Raw genomic sequence first — 17178 nt, forward strand, 5'->3', positions numbered from 1 at the left:
ACAGTGAAAAACATGAATCTGTGCCACAAACCACAAATGCTGGTGATTCCACAGTAAAAACTTCACCGGATGTCGCTCCTCCCTTGCCTGCAAAAACTTGGCAAAGGGGTAACAAGTATACCCAAGCAAGTTCTTTCAAAAATCACTCTCCAACTACTCCACAAGCCAACCTTCCAACACAGTTGCATTCTGGAGACAAAATGCCTAGAAATGTAGTTGAAAAATTGTTCATAGAAGAAGATTCAGACTCCCAAAATATAATCACTTTCCAAAAAAGGTCTCCGACTACCCCAACTATGCCAGGATTACCGGAGAGCAGACCTTGGTCCAGTGAAAGTCAACTTTCTCACCGATCATTTGATCAGCGTCCCATGAATGCTTCAAAGTTTCCAAGTATTGCATCTCATTCACTGTCTACTAATGGAAATGCTAGAACAGTCATACCTTCATCTAAAGGAGACATAGGAGTGCCACCTAAAGTAGGAAGGAGCAGTGATCATGAGGAAATTGACAAGTTGCTTATGGATTTGGAGCGCTTTTCTCAGAAAATTGAGAACACATTAAAAAACCCACCCATTTCCTCATCTGCTTCTTCCAGTGTGCAGTTATCCCCCAAGGAGGAGTGCAATTCACAATCTCAGTCATCAGCTCAAGCTAAGGAGACCACTACAGATAATTTGGAGGAGGATGACGACCTTTTGTTGCGCATACTGGGCAGCATTGAGGACTTTGCTCAGGAACTAGTGGACTGGAGGTCAGGAAGAGGAACTCTGTCCAAACAAAAGGAAGTCATGCAAATCCTTCAAGAAACCATAGTTCCACAGTCTCCATTAAACTCCCCAGGTTACCAGAGCCAAGTAAAGGATTTTGGACCCACTTTATCCATTCAACAGACACCTGAGGTGATTAAGGTAAGAATTACTATTTCTCAACTTATTTCCATCAAAATGAATTAATTCTGTTCTAGCACTGTTCAGCATTGCATTTGTGAGATGAAAATGTGAAAGTTGGTTCAAGTTGTTAATACGTTTAGAATGGATCAGTACTATATAAAGGATCTCTCTCTAATCTAACATCTAAGTTGAACTAGTTGAGCCATCCTATTACTCCATATTTGCTCACTGGTTTCTGCCAGTGTCGCCAATGCATTCCTTTAATTAGTGGCACATATAAATTATACAGGGCTTGTAGCTAGGTAGGGGCTGCAAATAAAAATGGAACTAAGCAAGCCAGCCAGTCTTCAATCCCACCTTCTAACTGAAATAAACACGAGCAGACATCAGTGAGAAATTACAGAGACTGTTTGAACTGTTTTTTCTATCAGGGGAGAAAATACTTTATTTGGCTTTGAACTTTACATTACTTTACTATTTCAATCTCTCAGATTTGCTTAAATATACTCCTATCCTTCAGGACTTGTTTTACACTGTTTCCAGTTATTTTGCATGCTGGCAAGAGGCACACACATAGAGAGATGTGTCATATTGTTTAATGTCCAGTCTAACTTTTTATTACACGAATGCCTCTCTCCACCTCTCTCTAATGATATCAGTGAAGTTTAAGAGTTTGAAAAATGGCTGTAAATATCTTTATTTTGAAGACAACAACACATTCATGTAAGCATGAGGTTGATGCACAACATCAGTTATACCGCCATGGACAGATATCGCATAGCAATATTAACCTTATGTCTAGCAGCAAGTACCACAAGTTACCCTATTAGCCCGACCTGCAGTACTTGAGTAGCACGACCGTTGCTGCGGTAACGCACGTCACTAACAGTTGCACTACTCAGGTTGTGCTAATAGCGTAACTAGCGGTACACTGCTGCTGAAGATGAGGGTAATACTGCCATGCACTTTCTGTGTACGGTAATAGAAATGGCCCGTACTGTTTGCTTGCAAACACTACATTGGGTATAACCCCGGGATCACTTCCGTGTTCGCAAGCTTCCTTAATACTGTGCAGTAATGTTAATCACAGTAATACTGATCTCTTGCCCTAAAACATATTTATTTTGTTCACATGGTCTAATAATGGGACATTTTTCTGACTTGCAAATAGTATAGCAGTTTACAGGATGTGACGAGGTGCTTTTACGTCTTCTGATATGTGGGATGTATTGAATGATACAAATTAGCTGGATTCTTGTTGTTGTGTTAGTCATTATGATGTTTTGTTAAGACTAGGAACAGACATGCATATCTTTGTGGAATACATTGACCATGTCATTCACTCTTTTATTGTGCTGAGAACTATAGTTAGCGTTGCTTAACGATCTGGTATTTTCAGTCTGTGCCTGTCCATGCAGACCACAGAATATGAAAGTTGCTGGTTACCATGTAAGGAACAGTATTATAGGCCTTTGGTTTATGAGGCTGGCTCCATTCTCTCTCTGGGGAGTTAAGTCATTTCACTCCCTCAGCTGCCAGTCAGTGGGTCTCCACAGATCACGTGTACTTGGAGTGCTTGCTTTGGTCATTGGAATATTTCTGTGGGAAGGCTTTCTTCACACATTGTTGTCACTATCTTCTGCAGATCCACTAATCCCACAGGCGTGCTTTGTCCTTGGAAGCCCCACATACTACTAAACCTACAAGTAAACGAGAAGAACACGCACGGGTAAAACTATGTGGTTTTTAATTGCGTTGCCCCGGCATCCACCCAGCACTAGACCTTTTCTGACTAATCATGACACATCGTTGAGGCAGAATCTGGCAAACAAAGCGTCAAGCCAGTTAATGTGACTGTTTCTAATGATGATATTATTTTAGTTAATTAGAGGACTAATTCGCATCCGGATGATGTCTGAGTGACTAACCTTAAATTACCTGCAGGAAGTTACAGAGACGTTAGAGAGAAATCACTAAAATGGACCGTTTGATTATATGCATATTTTGTATACTTAGGTATAATTTAGCCCAAAGCTTATGCTAGTGTGTTCTCATTATTTCAGCTTCAGGATCTTACATCTTCTTTTGGACAAGAGAAATTTTACTGTTTTGAAGATCTGACCAATGTTTGACAGTTCTTTGGTTCTTCAGTCCAAACAGCCAGTTTTATTATTGTTTTGAGGCCCCTTTTACGCTCGCCTTGCAAGGGTGAGTTGTGGTGCCCTGTTTTACTGCTGGGTAGTGCAACAACAATGCAAGGCCATGGGGCCTAGCACACTTATGGCGTCATGTCTTGTTGAGGTGGATGTGCTGATCGGCCGCCGCAAAGTCCACAGCGCATTGCCGTTGGACTTCTGCGCCAACGCAGTGGCGACATAAGTAATGATGATCAATGAGCAACGCAGAAATTTTAAATATGTTGGCGGTACGGAATGACAAGAATACGATGGGGAAACCCAGGAATCCCAGTGACGTAATTCCTGTGTGAGTGGGGAGTGCCTCACTGGGCAAGGAACGTGTGTGTGTGTGTGGGGGGGGCAGTGCTAGGCATATTACCCTGTCGGCACACTCTGCCACATGGTCATATGAATGTCGTTTGTGTGTTGTCACGATGGGGGATATCGCACTGCAAACGTAATGGCCAGGTGTAAATCCACCCTTAAGAGACAAGATAGGCCTTTTCGATGTCATGCTTTCAAGCCCAGGTAAACTTTAGAAGCAATCACAAAGAGAAGGAGAGTATACCCGGCACTGCAGAAGGTGTTTATTGAATGGTAATAGGGCAGGTGTGACAGCTACAGTTCAGTGTGAAAAAGACATGAACGCTTGTTACAGACTTGAGACGTAGCATTGCGGTGGATGTGACAGCAGTGGTTGTAGGGCACAAGTTGGCCTGATGACCATTACACATGGTCAGAATAAGCATGTGTAAAAGTCATATTTACCCCTTTGCTTGCTGGGCTACAGCTGCGGATGAAGGATTGACCTGCAGTCTCATAGAGAATGTAGAGTGGAACCTAATACCGTCTGTGTAGAGCAGAGTTCCCCAACCCTGTCCTCAAGGCCTACAAACAGTACATGTTTTGCAGGAAACCACACACAATCTAAGGTGGGGTAATCAGTGTTGCAGCACAGCTGCTTAACTACCTCTGTGGATTTCCACAAAACATGCAGTGTTGGTGGGCCTTGAGGACAGGGTTGGAGAACACTGGTGTAGAGGGATGGCAGCGCGGCTTTGAGCAGGAGGGCTATAAAGGAGAGCAGAAAGCTTGACCAAGATGATCTGGCACATCGGATCTTGTGGCATAGCATCTGGGCCCCTGAGCGGGATTGGGGGGGGTCTTTGGGAATCAATAACTCACCTGCTGGCCATAATTAGACAGGTGACACTGCTCTGCTCCCCCCGCCCTTGGAAAAGCTGCTGTGGTGCTTTTTTAAAAAAAAAAAAAAACTTCAGAAGCTCTGGTGACCTCTTCCTGCATTGCCACAGGCCTGCCCCCAGGTCAGGTGCCACCAATTATGATGCAGCTGCCAAGCTTGGCATGGGCTGTGGCAACCCAGATGGGGGTGGCGGGAGAGCTTGGAAAAAATGGCTGCGGCTGGCTTGCCACTGGAGAGGGCAAAGCTTCACTTGTCTAATGAATTTCAAGCAAGCAAGTGGGCAACCCTGAGACCCCCCCCCCCCCTCCCCTATCTTGCAGCATTAAAGAGGAACTTCTGCCTAAACAAACATACTGTCATTAAGTTACATTAGTTATGCTAAATAAAATAGATAGGTAATATAATCTCTTACCCACCCCGTTTTAAAAGAACAGGCAAATGTTTGATTTCATGAGGGCAGCCATCTTTTTGGTTGAAAGGAGGTGACAGGGAGCATGAGACACAGCTCCAAATGTCCTGTGTGCTGATCACCCCTCCCAGTTGCTAGGCAACGTGAATAACAACATAGGAAATTCCATCATGCTTTGCACAGCATCAGGGAAAAAAGCCCAGGCAGTTTTCTTTGATGGGTGGAGCTTAGCTAAAAATACAGCTAAAAATGATGCTTTGGTAAGAACCTTACTTGACAGGCTCCTTTTACACTGTAAGTCTTCTTTAGGGCTTTACATGTGTACATCAGTTTTTCAGTATCTTCAGTGAAATGCCCTCAGCATCCTCGATTGATCAATTTTCAATTGTTTCTTGAATATCTCACTTGAGCATGGGATAATAGGGGATGGCGCAGGGGATTGACAACTGTATAGCTTTTTGATGCTCTGAGCTATTTAAAATAGCAGTTTTATCAGTTGTATGTATTTAATGTGAAATGTGTTTCCGATTGGGTAAAGATCGATAACATGCTCTATCAGGCCATTATCAAGCCATGTATGTGGGATTGTGTAATATTGGCTGTGGGAGGGACTTAGTAATGACAGCGCAGCCTGTTCTGGGAGTGTTTGTTGCTTTGGCTATGAGAAGAAATGATGATCGATTGCTATATAATAATCCATCTACTTTATGAAATGTTTTATTTCTGCGGGGCATTCAGAGAAATACTCAGCATCCATCCATCTCTATCAGCAGAAGCCATTTTCTGCTCCATTTGATTGATTGCAGGCTATCTGGCAGGAAAAGGGTTTAATTATGAGCTGGCATTTTTTCCAGCTAGCCCTTCTCCAGGGAATAAATTATGTTGGTAAAGAAAAACTTGTAAATTATATATTCCACTACAGAATTGGCCAGAACATGGCTTTACTGCTGAAAAGCCCAATTTAAAAGTCATTTGGATTTTATGTTCCTTTTTTAAAAAAACAAAATAACTTTATTGGGAAGAAATGCCTGGAAAGAGGAGAGTACAAGACCTGAATATAGTTTTAAAGCGGATCCGAGATAAAAAACTAACTATTTCAAGTAACTTGATTATATATCTTATCTAAAGTTTAGAGTTTACACAGCATATCTAGCTGCAAACAGCTTCAAAAGTTTATGATTATTTATTCCTGTGATACAATGAGGGCAGCCATGTTCTGTTTGTCACATTGTCACAGGCTGAGGGCTGGAGATGCTATCAGCTTGCCTGTGTGTAAATTCAGTCCCCTCTCCTCCCTTCTCCCCTCTGCCTCTGAAATTAATGGCTAGTAACCTTCTCCTCCTCCTCCTGCCCAGACTGAGCTCCCATAAGCCCTTGCTACAGTGCCAAGGCACAAAAGGAGCTGTGGGCGAGGCTTGTTTAGTTTATAGGGAATTAGAGTATTAAAACAAAACAAAAAAAGTATTTGGCTTGAGGAATGCCCTATAAACTATATGAAAGGAACACAATTATGCAATGAGTAAAAGTGTATCTTACATCCACGTTTTAGTATGTCTGGCGTTCCTGCCGCCGCTCCGCACGTGTGCGCGCTGCTACCGCCGCCGTTTCCGTCAGGATCCCATGTTAAGTGATTGGGGAAGAGGGCCGAACGGTCCTCTACCCAATCGCAATGCCTGGAGTGAATGGACGTGACCGCGAACAGTGGCTACCTCCATTCACAAAACAGGAAACTGTTACAGTTAATAAAGTGTAAAAAAAAAAAAAAGTGAACACGTCCTATAACAGGAGAGTGTTCACTAGCGTCATCTTGTGGCCAAAAAGTATATTGCACATACAGGCACATACATAACGTACATACACAATATAAATAAAATTACACTTCCAACCCATAAAAAAAAATAAAAAAAAATCTGCCTAAAATAAATAAATAGTCGCCTTTGGGACTCAGCTTTTTTAATCTATATTTTATGAGGGAAAATTAATTTTCACTTCATTACATAGGGGCTTGTAATTATGGCCAGAACAACAAAAAAAAACCCTGAAAAATAACACCTATATTTCAAAATGATATATTGTGATAGGGACATAATTTAAAAGGGTTTAAAAATCAGGACAACTGGGCAAATACAATGTGTTTTATGGGTTTTATCCACAGGAGAATGTTTAATTTTAAAACTATAATGGCTGAAAACTGAGAAATAATAATTTCTTTCCATTATTATTGTATTTTTCCTATAAAACGCATTTAGAATAAAAAAAATTCTTAGAAAAATGTACTACCCACAGAAAGCCTAATTGGTGGCGAAAAAAACGAGGTATAGATCATTTTCTTGTGATAAGTAGTAATAAAGTTATTAGGGAATAAAAGGGAGGAGCACTGACAGGTGAAAATTGCTCTGGTCCGTTAGGGTAAAAACCCTTGGGGGTGAACTGGTTAAATGTAAGCCCGTTGTAATTCAGCACACCATGATAGACTAGAAAGGAATGATGCCCGCACCTTGGTCATCCCTCTGAGCCCCCGTTTAGTAATAGGTCTTTTTTTTCCCCTCAGGAGGATCTAAAATATGTGATGGAGCCTTTCATTGTGTGCCTATGAGTAGCTTTAAAGGGGCCCATACGCTGGCCGATTTCAGCCATTGATCGATTCAATAGAATCGATCGATCGGAAATCGGTTCTATCAAATCAGCCGATCGATCGATTTGCGTCCGATTTAGTTCAATTTGATCTATCTGACTGGATGGAAAGTCTAGGTCGATCTGCTGCTGGCCGCAGATCGATGGCCCATAGAGTTGCATTGCATCTAATGGTCCAATAATACATTTAAAAAGAACCCGAGGTGGGTTTGAAGAATATTAGCTGCATACAGAGGCTGGATCTGCCTATACAGCCCAGCCTCTGTTGCTATCCCAAACCCCCCTAAGGTCCCCCTGCACTCTGCAATCCCTCATAAATCACAGCCACGCTGCTGACAAACAGCTTGTCAGAGCTGGCTGTGTTTATCTCTATAGTGTCAGTCTGCTGCTCTCCCCGCCTCCTGCAGAACTCCAGTCCCCGCCTGCATCCCTTCCCTCCCTGCTGATTGGAGGGAAGGGACGGGGGCAGGGACCGGAGCTATGCAGGAGGCGGGGGAGCAGCTGAGACTGACACTACAGATGTAAACACAGCCTCACAGCACGGCTGTGATTTATGAGGGATTGCAGAGTGCAGGGGGACCTTAGTGGGGTTTGGGATAGCAACAGAGGCTGGGCTGTATAGGCAGATCCAGCCTCTGTATGCAGATAACATTCTTTAAACACACCTCGGGTTCTCTTTAAATCTATTTCCAATAGATTTCATTCTGAAATCTATTGGAAATCTGTTCCTAGTGTGTGGCACACATCAGATAGATTCCTGTCAGATTCGACTTGACAGGCATCTAACAGAAATCTATCTGATGGTCAAATCTGCTGCAAATCTATAAGTGTATGGCCACCTTAAGTATACCTGAGGTGATATGTGACATGAGATAAACATGTGTATGTACAGTACAAAACATATTAATAACCAGGCTGTTTTACTTGTTTTATTTTGCTGCCTGAAAGAGTTAAGGGGCCCATTCACCTAACGATTTTGCCGCCGATATACAGCAGATTCGATCACTGTGATCGAATCTGCTGTGAAATCGTTGCGCAAACACTGACCGAACGGTCGATTTCCATCCGAAATCAATCGTTCCCGTCGATCCGTCCGTGTGGAAGATTATTCTCGATCGCCGGTAGGTCAGGAGTGCGTCAATAGCTGCGTTCGAATGCCCGACGACCGACGCAATACAGCTGCAATACATTACCTGCTTCGCCGGCGCAACTGCCCCGGCCTCCGCTGTCTTCTTCTCCGCGCTGGTCTCCGGGTCCGGCAGGCTTCACTTCTTCCTGTCCCGGCAGGAAGTTTAAACAGTAGATGGTGCTCTACTGTTTAAACTTCCCGCAGACAGGAAGAAGTGAAGCCTGCCGGACCCGGAGACCAGCGCGGAGAATAAGACAGCGGAGACCGGGGGAGTTGCACCGGCGGAGCAGGTAATGTATGCGGGGGTGCAACGACAGCACCACCACCACAGATTGTGATCGGTTTCATGCTGAAATCGATTCACAATCAGTTTGCAGTAAAGGCAGCCATACGATCCCTCTCTGATCAGATTGGATCAGAGAGGGATCTATCTGTTGGTCGATCTGATGGCAAATCAACCAGTGTATGGCTACCTTTTATTTCTAGGCATGGAAGTGACAGCTTCTGTCTTGTCGGTACCGTGTTGGGAATATAGTAAACATCAATGATAAGCTAATTACAGCCATAAAGGTTTTCCTAGCAGAATACAACTTTTATTTTTAACTCAATTAGAGACCATGAAACATTCAACTTACTTTGTAAATGTGTAAATATAAAAGAAAACCCTGGGATACTTAAAGTAATTTTAAGGAGTAGGAGGATACATATAATTGTTTGTCATCAGTTTATTTTTCACCTCAGGTTCAGTTTAAGGGCACACTAGGTTTATATGGAAATTTACTGTAAAAGAGAATTATTGTCCATACGTAAGAGCGGGATGAAACAACAATGAGAAAAGGCAAAAAAGAGAGAGAAAGAGGGATGGGGTGGAGCGGGTTGCTTTCTAGCAGGAGAGTTGGGGGTAATGGTAATATTCTGTACCACTGTCTGTTTTTTTTCAGTTTTGTAGCCATTATTCCAAATGTGATATTGTGGGCACAGCGTTCATTTGTAGTGTGTTTATTTTTTGGAAAATAAAACATTTATTAAGAAAAAAAGGTGTTTCTTCCATGTAGCCTCGGCAGCTGGTACAAGGTCAGCTAGGTCAGCTGGTTAAAGGAATACCGTAGGTGGGGTCGGGGGAAAATGAGTTGAACTTACCCAGGGCTTCTAATGGTCCCCCACAGACGTCCTGTGCCCGCGCAGCCACTCACCGATGCTCCGGCCCCGCCTCCGGTTCACTTCGGGAGTTTCTGACTTTAAAGTCTGAAAACCACTGCGCCTGCATTGCCGTGTCCTCGCTCCCGCTGATGTCACCAGGAGCGTACTGTGCAGGCACAGACCATGCTGGGCCTGCGCAGTATGCTCCTGGTGACATCAGCAGGAGCGAGGACACGGCAACGCAGGCACAGTGGTTTTCAGACTTTAAAGTCTGAAATTCCAGAAGTGAACCGGAGGCGGGGCCAGAGCATCGGTGAGTGGCTGCGCGGGCACAGGACGTCTGCGGGGGACCAATAGAAGCCCGGAGTAAGTTCAATTCATTTTCACCCGACCCCCCTACAGTATTCCTTTAAGGTCTCTGATGTGGGATTTGAGGCTTTGACCAGGGTTCGAATCCCGGCTCAAGCCAGTACGTAAAACAGTAAGGAGTCTTTGGGCAAGGCTCCCTAATGCTCCTGGTGGACTGTGGAACACATCCTAAGTGGCTGTAGCCCTGATGCCCTTTGAGTCCGCCAGGAGAAAAGCGCAATATGAATGTTCTGCGTCTTCTCTAAACAGATCATGCAGTCACCTAGAGGAGCATACAGTATATTCACTGCCCCAGTAATCCTAAAAACAAGGACATTTATAGTGGATTTGGATGCATAATATTTACATAGTGAAATTGTTTTAAATGTTTTATAGCTGTTTAATGTGAAAAGCTAAGCATTTATTCACAGGAGTTAATCTTTACAGCCCTTTCTAATCTACAGTCCTTATTGCCATTGCTGGTGATAGGTCACCAGGGTTCCCTGATGTACATGCTGGGAGTTGTAGTTTTACACACACTACTTGCATGGCCTAGGGCATTTGATTATGTGGACATGTGCAAAAGTCTCTTCTCAGCCTGGAACCACCTGGAGCCAACGCAAATGTAGCCACTGCTTATTTGACCGCCGGTGTTGCGTCTAGGGGTGTGTCTGTGTGTCTGTGTGTGTGTCTGTGTGTGTGTCTGTGTGTGTGTCTGTGTGTGTGTCTGTGTGTGTGTCTGTGTGTGTGTCTGTGTGTCTGTGTGTGTGTCTGTGTGTGTGTGCGTGTCTGTGTGTGTGTGTGTGCGTGTCTGTGTGTGTGTGTGTGCGTGTCTGTGTGTGTGTGCGTGTCTGTGTGTGTGTGCGTGTCTGTGTGTGTGTGCGTGTCTGTGTGTGTGTGCATGTCTTTGTGTGTGTGTGCGTGTCTTTGTGTGTGTGTGCGTGTCTTTGTGTGTGTGTGCGTGTCTTTGTGTGTGCGTGTCTTTGTGTGTGTGTGTGTGTGTGTCTTTGTGTGTGTGTGTGTGTGTGTCTTTGTGTGTGTGTGTGTGTGCGTGTCTTTGTGTGTGTGTGTGTGTGTGTGTGTGTGTCTGTGTGTGTGTGTGTGTCTTTGTGTGTGCGTGTGTCTGTGAGATGGCTTTGCTGTCAGCCAAAAACTTTCTCCATACTTGTACCCTTGCCAAAAAATCCAGCTTCTCCTGCCCTTTACCCTAACACTAAACCTCCCAAAATGGATATTTAGCCCTTTGGCAGGGTTCACACTTGTCAAAATCAGGACATTTTTTAAAACACCGTCCTCCCACACACTCAGTGTTATACTGTAGGTAATTTACACTGTGTGTGTTCAAGTTAAGTGTGCAGTTTAGTAACAGGCAGCTTGCAGAAGTTTTTTGCGTCTGGATTGTTACGTGCCACTGGTATTCAGAAAAAAACACATTCCTATTAAAATGCATCCAGTTGCAAATACAGTGCACACAATTGCAAAACCACAAACAAAAAAATGCATAACGACAAAAACCCATGCAAAAAAAGCCATGCTTTCCTGTGCAAAACAGTGCCGAGTCCAAGCCCCTAGAGCAGAGATCCTAGTAAGCGACACCTCTGCTGTTGAGCACCCAGTGCCCAAATACAGCATCAGCCCAGCCATAATGTCTTATGTGACCATGGTATAAGTATAAATGTAAAAAAAAAAGTTCAGGTTGCAGGTAATGCAGACCAGTCCGGTCACCTTTCTTAGGTAGTTCTTTGGCCAATATTGACTATACCAAATAACAAAAGAGTGCTTCTATAGTCATTAACCACTTTGCGTCCAGACCTTGTTTCCCACTTGTGGACCAGAGCAATTTTGTCAGTTTAGCTATGTCCCTATTTAATCAGCAATAACTGTATCCCTACTTATGACGCCTAAATGAAATATATATCGTTTTTTTCAAGACAAACTAGACTTTCATTGTATGCAATTTTTTCCTTTAAACAGTTTTGCTTTTCTATGCCTCTAAGTGGGAAAAGAGGAAATAAATTGAAAAAACACATTATTTCTCAATTTTACTAATTACAGTTTAAAAATAAAAAGCGCTACTGTAGATAAAAAAACATAAATTTTGTTTGGCTATTTCTACCATTTATCACAAAACTTAGATTATGTTCCTGTCACAATGTAGAGTAAGGATATTTGATTATGAAATTATGCTAAAATGTGTTTTGCACTATGAATTGAGAAAATAAAAGTATTTTTAATGGTAAAAATCAATCTTATTGGCTCAGGGTACATATACTCCCTTTCACCAATTAGTGCTGCAGCAGATAGTGCCAGGGGTGTGCACAGGAGCAAACTCAATCAAGCACAACTGTGCTTCATCAACAAGACGTATATCTACATCCTTGTGGCTTAGATGAAGTCTCAGAGGACGTAGATATACTGTAGTGGTGGATAAAGTGGTTAATAAAACTTCATGTTAGTTCTCAAAGTTTAAATATGAAGAAGTGCATGAAAATGCCTGTGTAAAAGAAAAAAAAAAAAAAAAGCATGCTTTTCTGTGCAAAACAGTGCTGACAGTCCAAGCCCCTGGAGCAGAGATCCTAATAGGAGACACCTCTGCTGTTGCTCACCTAGTGCCCAAATAGAGCATCACATTGGCCATAAAGTCTCTTGTGACCATTAACCTATACGAGTGTGGACATCAGCTATAGAATAGCTGAGTGCTGGTGCCCAAATGAAGTGTCTGTGCCAATACCAACCTTTTGAAAGTTGGGATTTGCATAGCAAACTGATCTGTGGTTACGGCACTCCAGTTCTCAGGTATGAGGAAGTTTATTTGTAGTATGGGAAATTCTGGGTTTCTGTTGGGTTTTTCCAGATGTTGTTGAATGGAATAGCCTGTTGTAGAGTATCAGCAATGCCTTGAAAGCTCTCTCCCCTAGGCTTGATTCATGATGCTTTTCATATACTTGCTTAATAGCATGCTCTTGACTCCCTTTAGAAAAGCATTAAGCAGCCTCCTAGGACAGGCTCCAAATGGCTCCATGGACAATTCCAGAGGCCGTGAGTGGCGGACGGCAGGGCTCCAGATACATACAGACTGTGGTGCTGGATGAGGTTTCTCAATGTGTTTAGCTCAGGGAGAATTCCACATCTCCTGCTGAGCAAACAAATACTTCGACTTTTTTAACCTCTGAGGTTTCTACATGAGCAAACTGAGACATCCTGCTGCCTAATGAGCAGCCATAAAGATTTCATTTGAAATGGGAAATTGATACATGTTAAGTACGTAAATAATAATCCTTTTATTCCAGACCTGGAATTACAAGTCCTTCGTGATGCCAGTACTCAGTCAGCATTATTGTGTGGCGCTTTCACAAATTTCACTTTAAAGTGGACCTTTACTGAGAGACAATGAGAGCTACCATTGCTGAAAACCTGGTTCTAAAAATGTATTGATTGCCTGGATTTCACGCTGATCTCCAGGCTTTAGTGGGCAATCTGCATACTTATTATGGAATAGCGGGCCAGATTTATCAACGCATTACCGACAGTTTTTCTTTTTACAGGGAACCAGAAACGAAGCACCCTCATGTATTACCATATATATCAGTGGGAACATTAGAGAAAACGCCAACCCAGCTCTCTGTTTCATTCTTCACTGTTGAGCTTGCTTCTTATCAGTCCTGATAAAATCCCCAACTGAGCATTCAGTCTGGCTTTGCTCAGGAATCAATATAGCGGAGTCTGTCTTCTCTGATGTATTTCCAAGCCCAAGCCTGCCCCTTTGTGGCTCTGCTCAGGAATCATTATAGCCGAGTCATTATAGCAAAGCCAGACTGAATGCTCAGTTGGGGATTTTATTAGGGCTGCTAACAAGCAGGCTGAGCAGTGCAGAATGAAACAGAGAGCAGGGTAGGTGTTTTCTCGAATGTTCCCACTGATATATATGGTAAAATACATGAGGGTGCTTCGTCTCTGGTTCACTTTAAACTGTTCTAACCAGTAGGAGGAACTGTTCTGCAAGATAATAAGAAGGTTACTAAATTCTACATAATAGCAGCAGTTTAGTGTAAATTTCTAGAACTGCACTACAGTTAAGAAAAATGCAAATCCATCCCTAAACTGCTGCAGATTAAGAAGTGCTTATTAGCAATTCTATACAGCTTGTGCAGTGTAGACTAGACATGATTTGTGAAGGGCTCCTCCCCCCTGCTACCAGGTGTCCTGTGAAGCTGTTCTGTGCTTAACCCTTCCAGTGCTGGGCATTGATCCTCTGTTTCAGTTCTAATACATTTATATTATATACTTATTTATATTACATGTTGTCAGTCAACCCAATATAATCTAACGTAAATACTATATTTATGCTATTATAACTTTTCTGTATCAATGTAGCAGATGTATTGGTTACCACAGCAACAGCAATTTCCCTCACACACGGCACTGTCTGAGAGTCTCCTCCTATTTTACAACAGTTTTAGAAGGGAACTGCACCATCTAGTTATTTCTTAAGATCTCTGAGACAGTTCTGCATGGATTTCTAAAACCTACTAATATTTTGTTTCAGACACTCTTGATAAATGTCCCCCAGTGACTCAAAAATTATTGAATAGAGAGGACCAGTACGCAACCATGGAAGCAGCATATTTTAGAACGAGGCCAGCATGATCGATATCTCAGTACAAGTCCACTGTAATGCAAATTGCCGTAAATTTATATTACCTAGCAAGGCACACATTTTTACAGTTTTTGTAATCTATCTATTGAAAGTGCCTGGCAGAACCTCAGGTACCGCAAGGGAAATAAAGGGAACACCAGGAGCATCAAATAGTGTAGTATTTTTGGCAATGGAATAGTAAATGAGACAAACACTGCTCAAAAAACTGGGTTGCTAATTGGCAACCACAGTATCAGGCAAGTGTAGAATAATATCTCCACATGGATTGGAAATTTTTATTGTGATGAGTTGGGTTGTTCTCCCAAAAACAAAGGACCCCCTTGAAACGTATCACAGGAGACACCCCTGGGGGAAGGAGACTGTACACAAATTGGGAGGAGGCACCCCAAAGACTGAAGGTATAGAAATTAATTTTATTTTGATTGACAGTAGGGCAACACATCTTGCGTGGCCTGTGCGCTTCTTCAGGTGTATAGTGTCTTAAATAGGAACTTTAACCTTGAATTGAACCTTATCACAGTCAGGAGCAGATACCCCCTTAACCATGAGAAATCTTTACCTTTTCTCGAACAGATCACCAGGGACATACAGTATGTATGGCTGATATTGTGGTAAAACCCACAGTGGGATGTCAGGACCATGGCCCTGACAGTTCCTGTCTGTGAACCTTGTTGCATTGTGGGAAATAACAGCTGTTTCCAACTGCCAAATATACAGAATCTCCCTTTGCGGAACGTTCGTTTACTGATAGTTCTATGCACAGACATCACCTGGCAGGACTAAAGATGTCACCAGGGGATGACACCATCGTGTCATCGGGGCGTTGCTAGGATCCTAAGGGCACTTTTGGGCACTCCAGCCAGAAAATGGGTGCGGCCAGGCTCCAGAATGTGGGTGTGGTCATGGGTGGAGCCAAAATTACATGAACTTAACAGTGGTCTAAGTAGACCTGCCCAGCAAAATGTTGGATGAAGCTCGCTCGGCATTAACGAGGAAAAAAACATTTTTTTTAGAGTGGGCAAACACTGACTAAATTATAAAGTAAATATTGTAAAATAATAAGCAATTTTATTAATTACATTTTCACTATAGTTCCTCTGTAATGCACTCATGGACTTGAAGAGCTTATCTAAGTGCTCTTAAGTCTCTGCATGCAGCTGCATCATGACTCTGCACTATAGAGTCACCCGAAGAAGCGGGTAGGTCCCCCAAAACGTATCATCATTTCTGGTGTCAATCAAAATGAATTTCTATACCTTCATTCTGAGGTAAGAATGTTTTATACTTAATGCATACAACCTGCGGGGGTGCCTCCTCTCAATTTGTGTGCTCATTTTGCTTGTGTTTTTTCTTCCAGTAAAAAAAACTGTTAGTATGATGCCAACAGTCACTTCATTATTAGCATGGCATTGCTTTTTAGTAATGCATAAACAATTCAGTCCTTGTATTCTCTCATGTTATACAGCTCTCATGGATATGTTATCATTTTCAGTACTTCAGTCCTAGTAGTCTAGTATGTGGGTTCTAGGAGCATCCAGACAGGAAGAGGTTATATGTGTTTACATACCACATCCCATAGACTCCCAGTCGCCTGCTGGAAATGAATCTGGGGACTGCGCTGCAAGGGGTGTCTCTGGGGAACCTGATCCCAGCTCCTGGCGGAGAACCAGCTATGTAGACAGGGAAGAGGCTCATGCCAGGCTGTCAGTGCCCGGCATCCCAACAAGCTGCTGCTTAGTACAGAACATTGATTAGAACACACAAGTGGCATTTTCTTGCTATAAAAAGGAAATGCTCTAAGGAAATGTGGCGAGATAAATCAGGGTAGCTGTGGCTTGTGTGGAGGGATGGTTAGCGAGAGAATGGCTATGGATCACTGATAAGACCTGACCTGTCCATAGAGATACAAGCGAGCACCGTTATTAAGATATTTGTGTTTATAAGGGTTCTAGTTTCCTGACGTTTACTGATCCTTCTCTGAAGGACTGTGCAGAAATTAGCTGATGTTTATAGTGATCTGTCACAATAGAGATATAGGGGCTATCATGGCAGACAGTTTGCATGGCTCTCTATTGCTTACATCATATGTTGCCACCTGGGACAGATACCAATTTGAAAACCAGTGGCCATCACAGAAGTTGTCTAATATTGCACATAAAAAGAACTAGGTCAGACTATGGTGGGCAGATGCTGAAACCCAAAGGGTTAGGTATTTGTATGCGCAATTTAAGAGCGCCTGAGTTGGCCAGCTGTTGGTAGGAGAAAAAAAAGTAAACGCTACGAATATCTGTCATAGTCAGTATCTCATGAGCTATTTAGTATTTATATAGCGCTGACATCCTATGCAGTACTGTACAGAGTACATATTCGAATCACTAACTGTCCCTCAGGCCTGGAACCCACTAGCAGTACATTACTACGCCGTTAGTAAGCAGTTGTGATTTTAAAAAAGCTCTTAGTAATGTAATGCTATGAATGGGATCCCACTTGAGCGATGTGATTTTATAAAAATTCCCCAAAGCATTGCATTAGCAAGAGCTTTTTCAGATTACTAGCACTTAGAAAAGTGGGTTTGGGCCCTCAGAGG

General features: G+C 42.8%; 1 protein-coding gene and 1 long non-coding RNA gene across 5 annotated transcripts in view; one reads left to right on the forward strand and one right to left on the reverse strand.

The window, feature by feature from the left end:
* The window catches only part of PPP2R3A (protein phosphatase 2 regulatory subunit B''alpha), a 350126-nt gene that overhangs the window by 219016 nt on the left and 113932 nt on the right, over nucleotides 1–17178 (forward strand). For all 4 annotated transcript variants that reach the window (XM_068280384.1, XM_068280386.1, XM_068280385.1 and 1 more), the window contains one exon: nucleotides 1–911. This exon is cut by the window's left edge and continues 1683 nt beyond it. In XM_068280384.1, coding sequence (XP_068136485.1) covers nucleotides 1–911 — 911 coding nt within the window. The remainder of the gene's footprint in view (nucleotides 912–17178) is intronic.
* On the reverse strand, nucleotides 2220–15942 carry LOC137570458 (uncharacterized). Its single transcript, XR_011031053.1, has 2 exons — nucleotides 15891–15942; nucleotides 2220–2593 (listed from the first exon to the last, which is right to left on the reverse strand). It is a non-coding gene; the product is annotated as an uncharacterized lncRNA (long non-coding RNA).

This window comes from Hyperolius riggenbachi, chromosome 4 (assembly GCF_040937935.1).
Source record: "Hyperolius riggenbachi isolate aHypRig1 chromosome 4, aHypRig1.pri, whole genome shotgun sequence".
Lineage (NCBI taxonomy): Eukaryota > Metazoa > Chordata > Amphibia > Anura > Hyperoliidae > Hyperolius > Hyperolius riggenbachi.